General features: G+C 43.1%; 1 protein-coding gene across 9 annotated transcripts in view; it reads left to right on the forward strand.

Annotated features, from left to right (window-relative positions):
- Positions 1-21,746, forward strand: part of utrn (utrophin) — a 104,686-nt gene that overhangs the window by 6,151 nt on the left and 76,789 nt on the right. For 5 of the 9 annotated variants that reach the window (XM_057017574.1, XM_057017581.1, XM_057017578.1 and 2 more), the window contains exons 1-28: positions 3-196; positions 4,836-4,897; positions 4,989-5,081; positions 6,086-6,163; positions 7,330-7,422; positions 7,759-7,931; positions 8,674-8,789; positions 9,056-9,222; positions 11,856-12,086; positions 12,244-12,425; positions 12,680-12,830; positions 12,958-13,077; positions 13,187-13,288; positions 13,421-13,528; positions 13,663-13,842; positions 13,937-14,100; positions 14,185-14,308; positions 14,387-14,474; positions 15,123-15,370; positions 15,656-15,824; positions 16,830-16,957; positions 18,143-18,280; positions 18,350-18,463; positions 18,581-18,727; positions 18,808-18,978; positions 19,047-19,238; positions 20,347-20,481; positions 21,554-21,703. In XM_057017574.1, the coding sequence (XP_056873554.1) occupies positions 118-196; positions 4,836-4,897; positions 4,989-5,081; positions 6,086-6,163; positions 7,330-7,422; positions 7,759-7,931; positions 8,674-8,789; positions 9,056-9,222; positions 11,856-12,086; positions 12,244-12,425; positions 12,680-12,830; positions 12,958-13,077; positions 13,187-13,288; positions 13,421-13,528; positions 13,663-13,842; positions 13,937-14,100; positions 14,185-14,308; positions 14,387-14,474; positions 15,123-15,370; positions 15,656-15,824; positions 16,830-16,957; positions 18,143-18,280; positions 18,350-18,463; positions 18,581-18,727; positions 18,808-18,978; positions 19,047-19,238; positions 20,347-20,481; positions 21,554-21,703 (3,903 nt within the window). In that variant the 5' untranslated portion in view covers positions 3-117. Of the gene's footprint in view, positions 1-2; positions 197-648; positions 800-4,835; positions 4,898-4,988; positions 5,082-6,085; positions 6,164-7,329; positions 7,423-7,758; positions 7,932-8,673; positions 8,790-9,055; positions 9,223-11,855; positions 12,087-12,243; positions 12,426-12,679; positions 12,831-12,957; positions 13,078-13,186; positions 13,289-13,420; positions 13,529-13,662; positions 13,843-13,936; positions 14,101-14,184; positions 14,309-14,386; positions 14,475-15,122; positions 15,371-15,655; positions 15,825-16,829; positions 16,958-18,142; positions 18,281-18,349; positions 18,464-18,580; positions 18,728-18,807; positions 18,979-19,046; positions 19,239-20,346; positions 20,482-21,553; positions 21,704-21,746 lie in introns of those variants that run through there. The other 4 variants (XM_057017576.1, XM_057017577.1, XM_057017580.1 and 1 more) reach the window with 3 other exon arrangements.

Raw genomic sequence — 21,746 nt, forward strand, 5'->3', positions numbered from 1 at the left:
CTTCCCCTTTCCTGTCTCTGCCGTTCTCTGACAACCATCAACACCTTATGTTCTTGTTCCGCATTTGATTCGGCCTCTTTCCTTTTGTGTGCGAGTATAAATACTTGCTTTTCCATCATGAATCTGAGCAAGTGGATGTCTTGGAGACAGCGCAACTTTTTCAGGAGGAAAGGGAAGCATTTAAACCGAGAGATGGGTAAGTGGATTGTAGAGGTCCCACACCTTCTCCAACAGCATAACAAAAGCAAAAGCACTTGCACGTCGAGCCCCATTATTTTTTGTAAAGGACGAGCTGCTCACCCTTTGAGGCGCTGGCTTGAATCAGATGCAGCGAGGTGTCGCACGTGAAGATAAGTGTAATCGGTGCTGCCCAAATCTGTATTTGAGGTGTTTTTTTCTCTGTTATTCATACCCTGCCACGGTGCTTCTGTCCTGTTGCACGCAGAGATGGCACAGAACAGGGCTTCTGTTCATCTGCATTCATCCTCCATCCCTTTAACCCTCCGGCTTGCCCGGTCCTGTTCTGCTCTGCCCCCGGTCTGTTTCCCTTTCACTGATGCCGTCCCTCCTTCCCTCCCCTCCTCTCTTTGCTGCAGCATTCTTCTGATCTTTGTCTCCCTTGCTGGTCAAGGAGTGACACGGGCAGAGGAGAGAGGAAGGGGAGGATGCAGGAATGTCAAACTCCTGATATTGTTGGATTATAGCATCACAACTTTTTTGGGGGGGTTTGTTTTTGGTTTTGCTGTATCTTTTGGGGTCCGTTAATTGAAGATGGCAGAGCATGGTCTCAGACTCAGAGGTATGACCTTTAGAAAGTCGTTCATGTGACAGCGCACACGCCTTTGTACAGTATAGGCGTTATTGTAGGTGTATGTGCTATCCTGCTTTGTGATTCTGAGGTATGTACCAACTTTTTATTGATGCTGTAGTGTGCTTCTATTAGAGGTCGCTCTATATTTCTTAAATTTGGCTTAACTGATGTAAATCTATTTTATTTCTCAAGATGATGCAAGAAATATACTAATGTATTTAAAGTGCTTCTAACTAAGTTCCCATTGTTACTCACAGTTATAAAGTTAAGAGTGAACCAAAAGCTTACATTTCTCGCTGTTCTTGCACTTTTCTTCCCTCCCACTTACACCAACGAAGGCCTGTAAACGTGCAAAAAGGTGCTTTTCAAGCAGCTAAGTGGGGATATCCAGTAATCTTTCTGGGCATTTGTGTGTTTTACTTACAAATTCCCAGATCTTGGCAAGAGGAGAATGTCAACAAGGCTGCACTGGCTGGGACAAGCTTAGACAAGTGACCAGTGGAGGAAGGAGGGAGGAATGTAGGGGGGAAATTACAGGAATTCTCTCCAGGAATTCTATACATTCCTTCGTACCTTTACAGTAGGAATGAAATGACTTCTATGGAGGGATTTTTGTGCTTATTTTAATATGGTGACATTTTGTAAAAGGATTCTTAATTTAATTTTAAATTGTACTGTTACATATTTGATTGTAGGCTGTCTGACTGAAACAGGCTGGCTGCCAGGTCCCTGGAAAACCACTGTTTTCAGTTGGTTGGTCTGCACTTCCGCCCAGCGTAGGGAATAATCCCAAAGTTGAGGACAGCCAAGCGTTGAGCCTCCTCCTCTCTGTTTATTGTGGGAAACTAACGAAACTTCCCTGTTTGTTTGTTGCAGCCAGTTAATTTTGTTAATTTCAGCCAGTTCATCCTGTAATTTGGTTGTTTGGATTGTAAACCTTTGCTCATTCTGCAGCAGCACACTCTCAAGCTTTCATTTGAAATGCATATTTTTAGCTGCTAAGTTTAAGAGAGCCAAATGTTCACAGTCAAACTGTGAATATCTTTATTTGTCCAAGCTGTTCTGCACTCATGTTTACTATGTGACCGCGCTGCGGGATCCTGGTTGGATTGTTTGATTTTCACCTCGGCACGTCCCACCTTTTGGCCTGTGTGGTCAGAATCCCGTCACCTGTGCAGGCGTTTTGTGGACAGACGGACTGGGCTTGTATAATTTATGCATTTGGTCTGTGTTCCCAGCTGGCTGCACTGGAGTCAGATATTTATTTGTTGCTTGTTATGTCGCGCCGGGTTATTTTCTTTAGCTTGTGTTGCTGGTAAACACTTGGTTAAGTAGTCAGTTTAAAAAAATAAAAAAATACCAGGACAATATAAACACAGGCGGCAGCAGCGACTCTTGTTCGACGATTACGAAGGGGAAGATATCTTAATTTGGCCGTTATTATTTCATGGAAATATTATATCCTTATTTTGAAGTGTAAACACTTCAAAATTCCTGTTTGAAGTGTAAACACTTCAAAATAAGATTACAATCAGGACAGGGATTGGTATTTGTTCTGCAAACGGCCTGAGCGGTGAGGCGCCTGTTAATGCGCTGATATCATAACTCCTACGTGAACAAGCCCTAATGACACTTTTCATTTTGACGCTTTTCCAGCTAAAGTTGGAGGGAGCGACAATCTGTCTGGCCTGTCTCCCGTATGACCTGGCAGTCACAAAGACATACATTCAGTAATATAGCTGTTTTTATTGTCCAGCTACAGCTGATTGTGAGCATGTGTGTTTTTCTGTGTCAACACACAAGTGACATTTATTGCATCGGTACCTGTGTGGGCAGACCTAAACAGTCATAAGTAAATTGTCAGAAGTGGGCATGTGTGGTGCGTCTTAACATTATATAAACAGACCCTCGGTGGACTTCTTTCCTGTTGTGCAGACACAGACACACCTGCTTGAACACACACGCTGCTTTGATCTGCCCGCAGTAAGACATTCCTCCGCTGTGGTTAGCGGGAGCAGCAGACAGATTGAGAGGAGAGCGGCGGGTATGAATCGACTTTATTGTGCTCCTGTCAAAGTGGCAGCGGTGGTAAGCCAAGGAGACCCGAGCTCACATGGAGCCCCGCCTCAGGGGGCCTCCCAGGGTACCTCAGAGGGCGCCTCCGTACGCTGGCATAATGCTTTTTATTAAAAAGAAATGCGATACCTCGCCTTTATCATACATGTCCCACTGCTCTTAAGCAGTTCTCTGAATGCACTTGGTGAGATTTTCCTCCCTCAGGCTGTCACTGTCTTGGTCCTTTTGGCCCTGTTCCACCTGTACATCGCCCCCTGTGATTGATGGAAGTCAGTTTTTGGGCCCCTGCTACCACATCCAGCTTTTTAGAGCAGAAAACCTCTATTATCACTTCCCTCTCCTGGATCATCTGCATTCATCACTCCCATCAGGCATGGTCCCTAAAGAAAGGATCCTTTGGGTACTATTGTTGCTGTATGAAATTTATGATGAAGAGTGGGGCTCCATACTCTCAGGGGGCCATTTTTTTTATGGTGTTACGCTTCAGAGCACTTTAACAACGGTGGTGCACAGAATAGGAGCCTGCCTGTCCCCACCCCAGAATTTCACTGCTTCATTTTCCCTGCTGTTTTCCAAAATGAAGGGTGCTCTTGGCTAAAAAGAAATGAGGATCTGTGCACATTTCCAAGAATTTTTATGTTCTGACACAACAGAGTTTGAAGCAAAATCAAGATTTACACGTGATTACACATAAAACTGCTCTTAAGTATATGATATCAAGAAGAAAAGTTAACTTTTTATTATTTTTTGAGTTTTTACAAACTTTGCTAACCATACGAAAGGTGACTGGCGGTTTTGGGGTTGTTAACTGTGACATTAGCGTTTTAGGGTTAAACAAAAATTACCAACCTTTTTTTCCCCCCTCGTCACAGTCAATTGTCTTATCCTCTCACCTCTTCACCTCTCACCCCCACCTGCCTTCTCTTGCATTAAATTCTTGTTTTTATGTCTCCTCTCACCCGGCCAGTGGCTGCACACAGACGCACAACATACACTTTACACAAGCCAGACAAAGAAGCTGACGGCTGCTGGGGGTCGTCATCTTAACCTCTGACCCTTTGTTCAGTTCACGGTGCTTCACCCGGCAGACGGTTGGGTGACAGTGGTACTTTAATACTGTTGTGCACATACAGTTTTAACCCTTGTGCAGTCCTAGATAACCATAACCTCCCACATGTAAGACAGTTATCTTTTTATTTATTCCCTCTGGTGTGTTGTGAGTAAAGACTGACCCCCTCATTAGGTGGTTATCTAGAAGAGACACTAAAGACAATGTGTGATGGGCGTAGGTACTGGGCTATACAGGCAGATAACATCAATGCCCTCGGGTGGGCAATTTTGTCTGACTCCATTGTAGATGCTCTTCTCTGGCGTGTGTGGATGTGTTGATTCTCTCAGGAACTGAAGGATTGGCCCAAGTGTGCATTCATTTACCATCATCAGCAAATGCAAAGAACTCGGGTGTCTTCTCAGATTGTGATCGAGTCAACACACACGTAAACTACATTATTGCCTGCCAGTATATCACTGGTACCTCGCTTTAACTCGGTTGATAAACAAGCACGAGCAGCTTAGTAACAGAGAGCTAGCTCTGTCACTAAGTACCTGCCAGGCGCACAGAGGGGACGGTGGACTGGCAATGATGATCACAGTGGCTGATCTTTCACTGGTTTTACAAAGGTTGCCCACCTTTTGACATTTCTTGCATCATCATCATCATCTAAATATGTCAGGCTGACTTTTGTGTGCGCACCTTTCTAATGTTCCATCAATAATTGAGCTACAAAGCCCCCAGCTATAATTACCATTCAGCAGCATAACAGCGTTGGAATGCATTTGATGTCTTAAATAAAGAAAACAAAACACATCCTTCACTGTCATTGGCGCACGGGCTTGTTTTTGCCACCCAGATCACGGTTTTGACACACCTGTTGTTTTTGTTCCATAGATGAGCACGATTCAGTTCAGAAGAAAACCTTTACCAAATGGATAAACGCACAGTTCTCCAAGGTGACGTAGACCCAAACTCCCTATCCACGCCCTTATCTGGATGTTCCTGCTGTTATTTGGGTGTGTACTTAACCTGTTTTTGTCTAATTAGACGGGGAAGACGCCGATCAAGGATATGTTCACTGATCTAAAGGATGGGAGGAAGCTTTTGGACCTGCTGGAGGGTCTCACTGGCGCTACTCTGGTGAGGTTTTTTTCATAGAATATCAATCAGTTTAACACAATAAATCAAAAATATAACCCAAAGAAGCCATCTGACTGTTGATGACTGCTTTTCTTAATCTTGTTTAATACATCAGTGCACTATTAATAACAGTGAAATACAGATTTTGAAGTTTGTATATTCTGTGCTTGCTAGCGTTATTTTAACAAGAGTGAGGCGCTTTGGTAACTAAGATGTCACTGCTGTGCTCACAACCAACACAAGCTCATGCATGACTTCACCTAAACGTATATGTTGAAACTAATGTAAACACTGGGATCCCACGCTGGGGGAGGGGCTACGCGGATGCATCTCAGAGCACAACACGTTGCATCTCTAACTCCATCCATTCTAGATGGACAGATGTTCTCTTAAGGCAGTTTTGGAATTTCTATGTACGGTGCATTTTCTCTCTTAATCCACCTTCATTTTGCAGATCAAAATTCTCTGGATTCATAGGTTGGCAAGGAAAAGTGTTCTTGCCTTTGCCTACAGATGTATTTGCTCAACCTTTTGTTAGTGATGTTGAAATCCTAATTCGATAATTGTGGGTGATGTGTGAAGATTTAAGAAGTATTTACTGTTGGCATCCTTTCATTAAGTCATCCTGCAGAGAGTTGTAGTACTCATAGGAGTACTAGTCATTACAATAATAATCATAATTATATGACAATTATAGTAATAATGCTAGTAGTAGTAGTCATAATAGTACTTGTATATCAATAACTGGAAGCCAGTGAAGCTGTTTGAGAGCAGGGGTGATGTGCTAAGAATGGGGATGATGGAAATAACGCGGGCAGGTGGGTTCTGTACAAGTTGTAGTTTGTGAGGGACTTTTTTGGGGGGTGGTAAACATGTAGAAGAGAATTAAAGCGATCAAGTTGGGATGTGACGCATGCAGTAATTTGAACTGAAGTAGTGTTCAGTGATGGAGGCAGTTGATATTGCGGAGATTCAAGAAGTTGACCCATTTCTGCTGTTTTCAGACCAAAGAGAGAGGCTCCACCAGAGTGCATGCGCTTAACAACGTCAACAAAGTACTTCAAGTCCTACATCAAAATAATGTGAGTACCGTCTGTTTTTATTACTATTAGCTGTCTTTGTACTGTTTCGGGAAGCTTTTAGCCAAATGACACATGCTTGGTTCAAATCTGATGTAAAGGCTAATGATTCAGAATTGGCCTTTTTGGGGATGATTACGAATAATGGTTAATTGGAAAGTTTACTTTAAAACTGGCCAGTTTGTTCTAAAGAACAGCTGTACTTTTGGACATACACAGTCCTTGTGTAGTTATTTTTAGGCTCAATTCTCAAAACTTTTGGTGATTACCAAACTGTTCTCTGGTAAGAGTTCTGAGTAAACGTAAAATTATGTAAAATTAAGGATTTTGAGTAGTGCCAGGTTAAACTGTTTTCTCTTTGGACCCAAACCCAATTTTGGCACGTTAGATGCTGACTTTAATTTCATGATAGGTGGTCCCAACGGCTCGTTGGACTTAGCCAAGACTTTTCATATTTATACCAAACATGGTGCTAAAAGTTGTCTAAAACAGCCCACTGATTGAAGGAATCTTTAGTGCTGTGTGAATCCAATAGCAATAACTTATTACAACTCTGGGTTGTTTGTTCGTTCATTTTCTGTATGTGGGTAGAAGGCACATTTTCCAACAATTATAGTCTGAAAAACCAATATATCTTCGCTGAAGTTAATGTTGTCCTTGTCAGCTCCAGTATAATCACTCCAGTTCACAGACTCTGTAAATGTCACACCTGCAGAAAGATGATACCATTTTCCCATAGAAGACCGTGATTATTTCTCTATATATTTGGTTTTTCATTTCGTCTATATACTATAGTTTCTGTTAAAATGCAGACCTGTGGATGGAGCTAATTAGGCCCGGTCGTACTGTGGTATATTTTTGTCTTTCATTTGACCCAACACTTCACCTCATGTTCCACCCTGTGCCTTGATCCACTCCAAAATATTTATATGTAATTATTCCACTCATGGCCTTACACACTTAGCGTAGCATCAGAAGGGTCAAGTGAGTGTGGTCTCATCTAAAAATGTTAAATGGGCTAAAATTCTTATTGGCCTCATTTCTAAAGATTTTAGGATTACCGGATTTTTATTTTTCTTACTTGGAGTTACCTACAACAGCATTTGAAATCGGTTTCAAGTTCAATACGCCCTGTTGTAAGCATCATTTCTTTTCTGTCTCATCTTTAGGTTGATCTGGTAAACATAGGAGGGACAGACATTGTAGATGGAAACCACAAGCTGACCTTGGGGCTCATCTGGAGCATCATCCTCCACTGGCAGGTGGGCACACATGTCCATTCATGCGCTCGGTTCCTTTCTTTTCATGCACGTCCTGCACGTCCATAAAGGTTTATGAATGTTTGCGGTGAATGTAAACTCCCAGTACATTGATGTTCCCGCGTGATGACAGAGATAATTGTTGCGGATGTTACACAGGCTGTCATTATCTGTTACCGCCATTAGTGCGACCTTCATCTCTACTTTATGTGTACATTTCATACATCGGCACCGAAACCAGCGCGCGTGCAACACGGCTTTAAAATAAAAGCACTGCAGTAGACGGTGAGATAAACAAGGTAGAATTTAAAGAACAGCGTTTCTACCTTGTTCCCGAAGGTGAAAGACATCATGAAAGATGTCATGGCCAATCTACAGCAGACAAACAGTGAGAAGATCTTACTGAGTTGGGTACGTCAGTGCACGCGTCCGTACCCTGAGGTCAACGTGCTGAACTTCACCACTAGCTGGGCTGATGGTTTGGCACTCAACAGTATCCTGCACCACTTCAGGTGAGCATGCATGTAATGTTACATGTGTTTATGGATTATATTTGGTTCCTTCAGCTGGGTGTTTGTTTTGAATTGGTATTTTATATGTTTAACGGATGCCTTGTTTAAGTGTAAATCACAGTATTGCGTGACATTTCTTTAAATACTGTCAAGAAAGATGGACCTTGATTTAGGTGTGTGAGTGTGTGTGTGTGTGTGTGTTTTGTACTTTGCCACCACGCTCGAGTTGTTTTTGTTGATTTTCTGTTCTCCGCTTTTGTTCGACATCATTGTAATTCCAGTTTCTGCTGTTATTACCACGGCCCCAGTGTGTGGATTTGTAAGTGACAGAAGGTCACGCCAGCAGGTCAGGGCCTGCCCAGTGTGTATACAATGTTTGACTCACTCTGTTTACTCCTGCCGTGTCACCGTTTGCACACGCTCGCTGTGACTGTGCAGTGTGTCAAGAAAACGGAGCGAGAGAAACACTAGAGGTTCTCCTAGTTCTTATTGGTCACACTCCCATGCACAGAGAGAGAGGGTTGGGGGGTGATGTGTGAGGAAGGCCCCTGTTGGTTTAAATCCTGGCTAGGGTTTAGGTGAAACACTGAACACACACATTCCACACACCGCTGGCTTTAACACATCCATCCACTGCAGCAACAAGGCATTTCTTTAAGAGAAATGACATCATTTATTTGTGTTATTCTAGCTTTCCTTTTTCTATTTTCTGAACGATATTGTTAATTATCTGTGTTTTTAGGCCGGGGTCTTTCAGCTGGCAACAGGTGTTGAGAATGAGCCCTGTGGAGAGACTGGAACATGCGTTTACTGTAGCCAAAGACCAGCTGGCTATTGAGCCGCTACTGGATCCCGAAGGTACTGTAATACGCCATTTTCATCAATAAACAACATTGCCTTACGTTTTATTACATTTTAAAAAGTAATAAAATCAATTTCCCAACCTCCATTTCTCCACAAATTGAAAACAAAGCATCCAGTCATGTTGCTGCAGGTCCATGTCACAGCTAACCCACGTGCCTTCTTTTGGTTAATACAATTCTGTGATTGTTTAGAATGTTTTACCAGTGGTGTATTGCAATTGTGTTAATCTACCCTTCATGCTGTTCTCATCTTTATCTCAGACGTGGCGGTCCAGTTACCAGACAAGAAGTCCATCCTTATGTACGTGACGTCACTGTTTGCTGTGCTGCCCAAAGACGTTAGCATGGAGGCTATCAGAGAAGTAGAGACCTTGCCGCGCAAATACAAGGCTGCGTCTGAGGACACAGCTGCAGGCCTACCTGCTCAGGTAATTTGCATTGTAATGTTTGGAGCTGGAATTATGCGATTCGGAGGCTGTGGTGCAGGAAGTAGAGGTTTTTTTGCTTGCAAAATCCACAACTGTAAATCACCCAAAGCGACTGAACGAGTTTAAGTTCATATTTGTGGAATTTAGATCAACAATGTCTGTACCAAAATCCCTAATCACAAGCAAACTTAGCTTAATGAAGGAAAACACAAGCATGAATGCCATTCCCTTTAATTGTGAAAGCATGGAAAATAGTTTCTGCTGACTGTTGCTCCTGTAAGCACGAAAGAACCAAATTCCATCTTTGTCACAGAAGAACTGCCACACGGTCGGTTTTCTTCCATTCAAACCTCCTCTCAGTCTGAGCAGTCCTGCTGGTGCTTCCATTTAGTTGCAAATGAACCATGAATGTCACTGACAAAAATATAAATTTATTACTTACTTTTAAAGCAGTAATCTGATGGTATTAACCTCTGGCTCCCTGCCCAGTGGGGAGCGCAGTCATTTTTCAGCTTTGCATGGCATTAGTAAGCTAAGCTAAGTATGTCTTTTGCTCGTTAGACACACACAGATTCTGCTCAAGCAGTTCTGGGAATGTATTTATTCCATGTTAAACATTGTCGTGTTCTGTGGATTGTCATAGCACCTTGTTGCCTGGCAGTGCAAAAATTGAGGATTTTTGAATGAAGACTTTTGTGCAGTTCCAGATGTGAAAAGTGTAGTTTTGACTCGAAATAGTAATGAAGATAATTAATGGAAGTGAAGCCTGGACTGCTGCTGTGTAGTTTCAGAAAGTTCACGCACAGAATTCTTTGATCGGAGGCCATAACTCACTTTTTCACACTGGAGCCTCTAACAGCGCAGCTCTGTTATTCATTAAAGCCCAATAAATCACCCTCACACATAAAATACGAGGCTACCTATGGATACGCTGGGACCATCTTGCATTAAGAGCTGGCACAAAACCAAGAACTTGTCAATTTCTATTCAGCACATGGCCATCAGTTGAACCCGCAAACATTGTGTTGCACAAGATAATGCTTTGTTTATGACTCGCAGCACACTGAAATTAAATAAGCTGATGCTTGCCAATATAGCCCCAGAAACAAACGGCTTCATAATCTCCTCGGTTTGTTTTGTAATGATACAGCGCTTTAGGCCGGCGCATATTTCCACCTCAGCGGCTGCTCGTCTGTGCTGGTAAACACACTGTTATCGTTCCGCAAATAGAACAGCAACTCTTGAACTTAAACTTCAAAAGTATAGAAAAAAGCACATTAATGCCGATGATGTCCGGGGCCGCAGAGCCACGTGCACGTGTTTGTGAATACTGTGGCGTCTCATCGTCGGTTGTCAGATGGAATGAGTCACTTCCACTATAAAAATGCAATCTTCTTGTTTCTTAGAGTGTTGCTCATTAAAAGCACAGCATGCACAGGCAAATGGGGAGGAAAGGCGCGATTTAACCCTTCCCCCCACCCCGACAGTAGCCAGCAAATGCAATTACAACCTGCTGAAAAGGGATGTTTGTGTGTTAAAAATGCCTGACATTGTTTATTTCCTGTATGTGTCTAATAACAATGGCTTGATTGAGTTTTATTCCTTTCTGCTGCCCCCCCCCCCCCCCATCCTTGTGATCTGGTTCCATCCCTCCAACATCAGCTTTGAAAAATACCGTCCAAATCCTCTTTTCTCTCTTTCCACACACAGCAGCTTGGTTGAGTTAGTCAGAAACTTCCAAAACTGCCTCTTAATTCCATGGGCCCGTGGGCATGTCCTTCACACGCCCTGGAACAAGTGCTGGAAAAGGTCTTTTTATGAAGTGTTCTGATTGGTCCAACCAAGGGTTTGCTGGCACACGTCCCTACCTCAGAGGAAGTGATGTAAAACACTGCGGGCAGTAGGTTGAATAAAAGGGTCTTTGTTTTTAGTTTTGGTTTTGTTCCATCTTCATGAAAGCGTGACCTAAAGTTTAAAAGATTACAGATCATACATATTATCCACATACATACTGTAGAAACCTGTGGAATCGGCCATATGCTTATATTGTGCTAAGTTAGTCTTTACATGGGTGTTTTAAAGTCTCTCTTACTATTTCTGACAGTAGTTACATGCAGGGCCTGAAAGTATTTTCATGACATTTTCCAAAATATCCACGAGGTCACAGAATATTTTCAATTGACGACCTTTTGACCAAGAGAATAATGCTGCTATATAATATCAGCCAGAACAACAAAGCTCTGTTTGACTTACCATTGTTCCCGATTCTACGCTGCCATTTGGATTTCTGTCCTTTGACTCGGTGGGGCTGCTCCTGCTGCTGCTGCCAAAGATTTCAGCTCATTTCAGCTTTTAGAAAAGTTTGAATCAGAAAAAGGAAAGTGTTAAAAGGGTTTGATAATGTTGCTGGCTACCGATGATGGCTCCTAGGGATGTTTTTTGGAGAACAAATTGAAACTGTGATTTAACCACCCTTTTATGGACATGCAACAGGTCTAAGTTCTTTCTCATTCTTTTCTGTCATTGTTAAGCCTTGGACAGGACAAATGTTGGTACTTTAGTACATACTGTGTTTTGCTTTACTACATAAACAGTAACCTGACAGTAATGGATTCACCCTCATTCCTTTGTAGAATGTTCAAAGAGAGGGGGCGGCCAGTAGCCCCCGACCTGAGACGCCCGGCACTCTGACAGAGACGGAAGGACAGATGGAGGGTGCCTTGTTGGAAGTGGACCTGGACGGTTATCAAACTACACTGGAGGAGGTACTGACCTGGCTGCTGTCAGCAGAGGATGCCCTCCAGGTGCAGGAGGAGGTGTCAGATGATGTGGAGGAAGTCAAAGATCAGTTTCACACACATGAGGTATGAGAATACCCGCAGGTTGGTTCAGGGTTTGCTTGGAGGGAAAAAAAAATGCTTGCACATGTAAACAGAGGTGAAACATTCTTGTCCTCAGGCTGATGGTTCTTACATACTCAAGAGATTCTTTTTTAACTACTTGTTCCTGTTCCTTGAACAGGCCTATATGATGGAGCTGACAGCACACCAGAGCAGTGTGGGTAATGTTCTCCAAGCTGGCAACCAGCTGATCGCCCAGGGCAACCTGACAGAGGAGGAAGAGAATGAAATCGGAGAGCAGATGAGACTCCTCAACTCCCGGTGGGAGAACCTCCGAGTGGACAGCATGGACCGCCAGGCCAGGTACACGAATTTGAGTCCTGGAGGCGGAGTTGTTTTTTTTAAACAGTATTGATCATAAATGAAAGAATCTGTTGAAGTCAATAAAACAAACACATGCAACGTTCATATGCACATGCACACGCAAAAGCACATTTTGTCTGAGTCAGACATTTAAATACCCTGATGGATATTCAATTACACCATTTATTTCTTTTTGGCCTCTCCAAGCCCTTTCAATTGCCCCGGTGCCCTCATTACTTGCTCTTCCCCTTCAGGCTTCATGAAGTCTTGATGGATCTCCAGCAGCAGCAGCTGCAGCAACTTTCTGATTGGTTGTCGCAGACAGAAGAGAGAATCATGAAGATGGAGACAGAAGCTCCAGCAAAAAGCCTGGAAATCTACAAAGAACAAATAGAGCAGCACAGAGTAAATGCAGCTTTTTACATTTTACCTCACATCCCAGAAGTGGATATGACCCAGCTCTTGTAGCTTCTGCTGTACGAATGGTTAATATGTTACAATGCAAATTTCACCATTTTTCTTCTCAATTTAGGAGCTTCAGAATGATCTAGAGGCAGAGCAGGTAAAGGTGAACTCTCTGACACATATGGTTGTTGTTGTGGATGAGAACAGTGGGGAGAGCGCCACTGCTGCACTGGAGGAGCAGCTACAAGTAAGACAGTCAGACTTTAAATACTTTCCATGTGACAGTGAATGGACTCCAGTATAGCTTCGGTTTGACATGATGTTTTTATTGTCTTTGTTTCATTCCTGAATTTCAGTCTTTAGGTGAGCGCTGGGCAGCTGTGTGTCGCTGGACAGAGGAGCGGTGGCACAAGCTGCAGGAAGTCTTCTTGGTGTGGCAACAGCTTCTGTCCGACCAGGTAGAACATCCGACCTGGGCTTCTTATTCTTTGTTTAAAATTAAATTTCTATGATGCAGCACTTAATTTCCTTTAAATATCTCCCAGTGTAATTTTAGACATATAATTTCTTTCTCCGTGACTCGTCTGCAGAGTTTATTTAGAGCTTGGTTGGCAGAAAAAGAGGAGGCCTTGGATCAAGTACAGACCAGCAACTTCAGGGATCCCAGTGAAATGAATACTAACGTGCGCCAGTTAGCAGTAAGTTTTGTTACATTTTTATAGTTGTCATAGCAGATAACTTAACTTGCATTATATTTCTACTGAGCTAAAAACATTTTTTGTGTTTTCTGATTTTTAAAAAAAAAAAAATTTTTCCTCATTAATTTCTTTAGATTTTGAAGGAAGACATGGAAAAAAAGAGGAGGGTACTGGACCAGCTGTCAGAGGCTGGACAGGATGTAATGGAACTGCTGCGGAGCCCTGAGGCAGGAGGCAAGGTAGAGGCAGACACGGAGGAGCTGGCTCACCGATGGGACAACCTGGTGCAGAAGCTGGAGGATTGCTCCTTCCAGGTGTGTATAAATCATGCTGAACTCTTGTGGCTTCCTGCTCATCACACCTAATGATTTGGTACATTGAGACCTAACTTATGATCTATCTGATAAGGTAATGGAAGCGGTGACGGACGCAGGAATACCTCAGGAAGATGAGCAGGTGATCATCGATACAGTTGCTGTTGGTACAGATGCATCCGTTACGGACCTGGACTTGACTCCACCTGCTTCCGCTGAGAAACGACTTGTGGGGATGGATCCTGAAGTTACACGAATGTACGACCGGCACTCTACAGCCTCACAGAAATTGATTATACGAATGTGCAGCAAAAACACGCAAATGTGTTGCTCTTTTTCCAGCTTTGAAACTAAGTGCTCTGAACTCCTGAGCTGGGTTAAAACACGGAAGACATCCGCTCGAATGCTCGCCTCAGCAGACCCTGAGTCCACACCTGGTTCCTCAGACCTGCTGGCTGATTTCAAGGTGAGATTAAAAGAGCTCATTTAAAATCACAAGACTTTTTTCCTTTTGTGATATTTGTGTGTTGTTTACTCATTCTAGGCTTTGGAGTTGGACCTCACGACGAATGAAGCTACAGTTATTCAAGTCATTCAGGAGGGACGGGACCTCATGGACCAGATGGAGAGAGGTAAGACTGACAACAGCCTTGTCTTACAACTCATAAAATCTATTTTTTAGTTTATTTCTCAGAGACTCATGAATGTTGACTGTACTTCTGTTGGAGAAATGTAACTTTTTGTAATCCCGCCGTAGTAATAATTGTGGTATGTGTGCACACATGCATAAGCTTATATTATCATGTTTTTGTTCCTTACTGTGGAAACCTTGACATATAAACATCGATCTTGTCAGATTCAGTAATCATCTTAAGGACCGAAAGCTGGCCCCGATGTTCAGTGCCATTTAGGGTTAGGGAACGGTTTATATTCAACTGTACACAATAAATGGAACTTGGTCTAATGTCTTGAAGGATTACTGCACAGTACTGTATGTGTGTCTTAATAACAAGTCAGCATGTCAGACTACTGATTTCTCAATAGGATCTAACATAATACTTTGTGTAGGCACATAAAGGTACTGTAAAAGCATGGAGTAAAAACCTTTTTATCTTTTGGTCCATGTTTTAAAGTCTAACAGCATGGAAAACTTTCAGTAAACATTCAGAGTGTATCAGCTGAAAATGGAGAAATAATCTACTAAAGGTCCACTACTCCTTATTTCTCTAATGTGTCCGATGTGAGTGTTTATGCATGTTGGCCACTGTCTCTGATTGTAGAGGGTGTGTGTGTGGACTCGGTAAAGGCAGATGTAGACCTGATCCAGACTGAGTGGGATGTTTGCACAAGGGAGCTTCAGGCAGCCAGCGCACGGGTTAGCACTCAGAGCCGGGTCAGCACACTATCTGCAGAACTGGCAGACTTGGACCGAACATTGAGGGAACAGGACCTGTGGATAGCGTCTAACTCGGCCATCCAGAAAGGCAATGAGGAGACAGAACTGAGGCGCCAGACTGGAGAATGTGAGGTAAGACGGTTGTCTCATTTGGGTTTGTTTAGAACTGACTTTTGCTCCTTCTAAATATATGGAAATGTGGGTTCCTGATTTGTTTTTTTCAAAAGTTATAGTTTGTGTTCATGCAGGTGCTTTATAGTACCAAAAAGCTAAACTTCCTGTAATGTTTGTGATTACTTAGCCGATTGGAAACTCCTTGTCTTATTTTTACATTGAGGGAGTATTTTTAGCCGCCTCCCTTTCAATGTTGTTCTTCAGGACGGATATTAAAGCAAGGCTGGCATTTCTGTTTTACAGGAGCGAATTGTTCTGATCACAGCCTTGAGTCCACAGTTAGAGCAGCTCTCTGCAGAGGCCAGGTCTCTTGGGGCCGTGCCCTCTCTGAAAGACAACATTGTGGTGGTATCAGCACATCACGCCTCCACACTTCAGCAGCTAGAGAACACAAAAGATGAGCTCAACAAAGGTATTTGGGCCAACTAATAATGATAAATATCAGAATAATTTCAGTTGGAAGGAGAGGAGCCTGCTCTGACACTCAGAAGAATTCTTTGTATTGACAGTGCAATCCCAGAGAACCTTGAGAAAAATTCTATTGCACAGAGCCAAAGGACAGGCAAAAAAATAGTCCTGTTTAAAAAATAGACCTCTCTTTTTAACTTTTGGCTAGAAATTTTATGTTTAGTGACTGAATTTGTGTTTGCAGAGATCAAAGGTGCTCAGTCTAATAGCTTTTGTGTAAATTTGACATCAGTTTTATATGAAACCTTGGCCAACATCAGGCAAAAGATGATGCCCTTATATGGCTTCCAAAGCCTCACAGATGTGTGTGTGTGTATACTTCAGAGACTGAGTGTAAGATCATATCTCTGCCAGTTCCATCTCCACCTGAAGACATTGTTTGGACCGAGAACAGTCCAGGAAATCAATCCCATTTTTTTCTCTGGAATTTTAGCACTGTTACGGCCAGAAATGAGCCCATAAAGAGAGATTTGAATGGTTTTTTGTGTTCCTTACTATAGAACGAATGTGCGTGCTTCTGGTGTCTATGACAGTGGATTGGATTAGAGCCAAGCAAAACTACTTTCTGGTTGAAGGAAGGTTGCCTCTCACTGGGGCCTCTCTTCTTGTTATGGCCTACCTCTGCTATTTGTGTGTGCATAGTCATAGCCAGGTCTTGTGTGCATTAAATCACCTGGTAATTACTACGCTGGAAGAGCAGAAGTGCATAAAAGACCGAGACAACAGAAGCAGAGAGAAGAGCAGCATTTGGATGTTAAATTAGACTAACAGGGTTGATGGATGGGCTGTAATTACATTACTTTAAATAATGGAAGGTTCTATTTTTTTTAAAAACACAACTGAAATTAGTTTGTGATGAAGGTTCTCTCTCTCTCTTATGCTTAGTAGCTAAAATTATATATAGGTTTCCCTTTTAACATTCTTCACACGTCTCATTTCTTTGTCTCAGCATTGACCACTTTGGAAGTTGGCAAGCTCAAACCAGGCCCAGTGGAGGCTCTGGAGGTCAGATTAGCCACTTTAAGAGACGGTGTAGTCGACATCCACACGACTGAGGGGGCAGTGGAGCGGGCGCAGGTAAACACACCATTTAACTTCAGCTTTTATCATTAGGACCTTTCACTTTTTCCCCACGGTTAAAGTTGTGGCTTTATAGTGAATTGCAGACTGCAACATTTTGGGGTAATCCACCATCTTTGCAACTGGTGGATTTGGGGTTATTCTGCCATTCCGATATTCTGCAGATCCTTTCAAGCTCTGCCAGGTTTTGGGGTCTCTGTTGAGGGGTTTAGGTCACAGAGTTGTTCATGTAGTTTTTACTAAAACAGTTCTGAGAACTCTGGCCAGTGTTATTGTCAAGTGTATCTCTGTACTGTGCTCCATTTGTTTAATTTACTTAATTGCTTAAGTTTGTTTTGTTCCATTTTTGGAGTTTAGTTATATTATGTCTGACAGGATGTTGTTCTCCAGCAGCCTGCAGTGGTTATAGCTCTTCAATACAATGCTTTCTACAAGCCTCGCTGTGGTACATTGAATATTTTGTTTATAAAGTAAATAACTGAGAACATGTGACCTCTGACCTAAAGCTAAGCTAAAAGGATATTATTCTCTTCATTCCTTGTGTGTGTTTGAATGTATATCATCGTGAATGTTAATCTTTGTCATCAGGTTTCCCCCCTTAGCATACAATAGGTTTCTTTATCAGCCTCTACAGTGTTTCAAAGGGCGTATGCATGTTCTTTGTGTGTTCCAGTAGTTTGTGTGTGTTACAGAGTGCGTGCTTCTCTTCCACTCTGTCCTTCAGTGGAATGTGGCTCCAACCATCTCGTTATTGTGTCAGATATTCGACGTTGCCAAGGAGGGAGGTGGGGATCGGGCACAGTCTGGGCAGCGTGCCCATGCGTGCTGTATGGAGCTGCAAGTTGGCCACTTTGACAACCACCACATGCTAGCCCATCACAGCATCTTTGAGCGCTATTAGCATCATGATTAGGGGAGAGCGGAGCGAAATGAGTCAATGGGTATCTTTGGCCTTCATACAGGCGACAGCCAATATTTCTCTCTGGTGTCAGAGGAGCCGCATATCGGAAAATTGTTTTTGAAGAGCGCTTAAGAAAGTTACAGAATCAGTTTCCTCTCCCCTTGGTTTTTAAACCTCTTCCTGTTCCTGGGCTTCCTCTCTCAAAGGAGATGTTTTGGTATTGCATTAATTATAGATTGCTGGAGAATTTCCCATTAACTTTGTGTTCTTCTTCACCACAGAGCCTTTGTCTCGAGATTGAGCGAACACAAAAAGCCTCTGATGTAGCGGAATTAGAGAGGTGGAGTCAAGTGTCCACCAAGGCACGTGAGGAGCTGGCCACACTCCAGTGTGCTCTGGGTAGCATGAAGGCCTATCAGGTAGGTGCAAGTTGTGGTAGCCTGAAAGGTTTGCACTCAGAAATATATATGAATACCTTTTTGTGATAGGTGAGTTTGGTGGAAGTGGAACGTTGGCTGGATGCGGTTCAGGAGATGTTGTCCAATGATGCCACAGGGTCGAGCAAGAGGGACAATCTACAGGAGGAGCTTAACAATTGCAAGGTAAGAGGACAGCCAATAAAGAACACGATCAAGTATTAAATGTATATTTGCTTAGATTTTTGCCAATAATTCCATAGTCCTTATTTATTCAAGTGTATTTTTCCTTCTTGTCACAAGGAGTACATGAATGAGATGGAGTCAGTGGATTGTGCATTAAAACAGATGGGCGAAACAGTAAGCGCTCTTGAGGGTTCTGGACCGGTGAACTGGGGGCAGGATAAGTTTACTGAGTGCCAAGGCAGATGGGAGTCACTCAGCAAACAGGTGAGGAGGTGCTCTTCTCGATGAGTTAACCAGATTACAGGAATCAAACGCCACTCTTCTGTCCCCATCCATTCCTCCAGCTGTTGGTGCACCAAGAGCAGGTAGCAGAAAGTCAGGAGAAGCAGGTGAATCTGAGGAAGGATTTGGTGGAGATGCAGGAATGGATGGCCCAGGTTGATGAAGAGTTTCTGATGAGGGACTTTGAATACAAGGGTCCTGAGGAGTTGGAGGCATCACTGGAGGAGATGAAGGTGACTGAAATGCAAACTTTTGGACATGAACGTGCACGCCAAGTTTGACTGGGTGATGTTATTTTCAGAGGGCTAAAGAGGACGTGTTGCAGAAGGAAGTGAAGGTAAAAATTCTGAAAGACAGCATCCATTTGCTGGTGTCCAGAACGTCTCCCTCTGCTGGACACAGTGGCCTGGAACTGACCTCAGAGCTTGAGAGGGTACTGGCTAATTACAACAAGCTCTGTGACCGTTTCAAGAGCAAGTGTCACACTCTGGAGGTAATGCACGTGGCACAGGGGCCCTTCTGTGTCATCACACAAAATAAAGTACCGTATTTTCCGGACTGGCGAACTGGCAAGCGCACCTGTATATAAGCCGCAGAATCTAGTTTTAGAAAGCCACACCGGTCGCGGAAGAACTCAGACGCAGACTTCTGCCAGCTTATTCTGCAGTTTGACTGCAGAAAGAGCCACTTTATTAAACACTGAACCGAAGACACATCAACGAAGGGAGGTCTTCAATCACACACATAACCTGGCTTATGCAGGTGCAAACAGTAATTAAAACAGTAATTAAATACATCAACAACCAGAACTCAATAAATAGAACACTAACATTGAAAGTTGCAAAAGATAACATTTGCAACAAACAAAAACCGGGTTAACACCAACCTGAACCCACAGACACACTGCCACAAAGTATGCTGGGAAATTCCCACACTGACCCTCCCCAACACGCTGCACTACCTTTGCTTATCTTTTCAAACAGTGCCTGTGACGCGGCAGTAACTTTTCTGCTCGAGCGCCCCTAGCGGCCGATAGAAATAATACATAAATAAGCCGCACCGTAGAATAAGCCGCAGTGTTTAAAGTGTAGGAAAAAAGTGGTGGCTTATAGTCCGGAAAATACGGTAGTACATTAATAGATTTATTATGGCTGTGAAATTAAGATGAGAGCTCTTCGTGACACGTCAACCCTTAATTTTATGCATGAACTGTCCTGTTTTTCTGTTCTTACTCTCACATCTCAGTCATGCGATGAATTCCGTGTGAACAGTTTTGTTATTACTCATGTGAATAACAATAGAATCCAACTGTGACATCACAGCTAACAGTACTGAATATATTTGAATGTCATTTCTCACACGGCAGCCCAAAAAAGCCACATAGGCCACGAAATTGTGCTTTTGCTCATGTTTTTTCTTGTGCCGCATCACCCACACTTTTATGTTTCTTGTAAAAATGTTTTTTTTTTTCTTCTAAATGTTTCACGAGAGCACATATGCACATTAGAGTTGCCAGTCAGTACTAGCATGTGTTGTGTTTGTCTGGATGTCAAGAAATCTGCGTGTGTGTGTTTGTTTGTGTGTGTTTGTGGGTGCTGTAGGAGGTCTGGTCTTGTTGGATAGAGTTGCTTCAGTATCTGGACATGGAGCACAGTTGGCTTAACACATTGGAGGAGAAAGTCAAAGCTACTGACAACCTGCCAGAGAGCACTGAGGCCGTCAGTGAAGCTCTAGAGGTTCAGAGAACACACACTCGCACTTTCACACACTTCACGAATCTTCCAATTTATACTCCACCTTTTCCCCTTTTCTCTGCTGTTAATTCCCTTAATTGCTGTCTTTTTAAAGCTACAGCATTAAAGCTTATTGAATACAGTCAATAGGCTCTCTCACATATAAAGTGGGCATTCATTCTATACCTGGACACTGGTGTGGGAAAGATAATTGCGTAAAACCAAAGCCCCCATTAAATATTCTGTCTCCATCTATCACTGTCTCTGACTTTGTCTTCCAAGTTCCTCCTGCTTTTCCTTGTCGCGTTGCTATATCTGTAGACTGCCTGCAGCGTAGCTGTCAAACTCATTTTTATCACAGTGTCGCTCCTGTAATGTTGCATAGTGATGAGGAAAATTGAAGAGCCTTGAAGACAGTGCTCATCTTTGCCCGTATGTTTTTTTGGCAGTTAATTTTCCTCTTCCCCTCTCACCCCCTCCCAGTTTGCCTCTCCCCCAGTCTCTCTCCTTCCATGCGTGTGATGTGTCCTCACCCATCATCACCTTCTCATGCTCTCCCACTCTCCTAATGAGGGTCACCCCTCTGGAAGGGGATGGGCTGTCGCTGTTTTTGCCTGTACCTCCGGGAAGGAGAAGCATATTTAATGACCCCACGTTAACAATGCAAACAAGTGGCATCAGTCGACAAGCTTCTCTCTTCGTGGCAGATCGTCTCTCGTTCAGTTGACATCTCTTTATGTTCCTTCTGACACACCCAGTGAAGCAGTTTGTGCATCGGCTCTCCATCTGTTGGCTCGGCTACTTTGTTCTTCTTCTTCAGATGCATGAATCTTCAGTGTTTCTTTGTTTTTGTGCCTTTTGTTCTGTTCTTAAATGATGTTTTCTTCTGACTAATGCATTCTCGTTGTTTTTGGTAACGCTTGTGGACAATTTTTGGACAAGTTTTGTTCCGTTGATCTTTCTCTCTCATAGGATTATTTTACAGTGCAATAGCTATTTAACTTATTTTTCAATCCTTTTTGTTGGAAGCTTGTCCCTACTTTCTAGGTTCACCTATTTTTCTGTTCACCACCAGTCTTTGGAGAGTACGCTGCGACACCCTGGAGACAACCGGACACAGATCAGAGAGCTGGGGCAGACCCTGGTAGACGGGGGCATACTGGACGAGCTCATCAGTGAAAAGCTAGAAGCCTTCAACTCCCGTTATGAGCAGCTCAACCACCAGGTCAGGAATTGGAGGCAAATGTAGCATGCACGGGATGCAAAGG

Source organism: Takifugu flavidus, chromosome 19 (genome assembly GCF_003711565.1).
Source record: "Takifugu flavidus isolate HTHZ2018 chromosome 19, ASM371156v2, whole genome shotgun sequence".
In the NCBI taxonomy this organism is placed as follows: domain Eukaryota; kingdom Metazoa; phylum Chordata; class Actinopteri; order Tetraodontiformes; family Tetraodontidae; genus Takifugu; species Takifugu flavidus.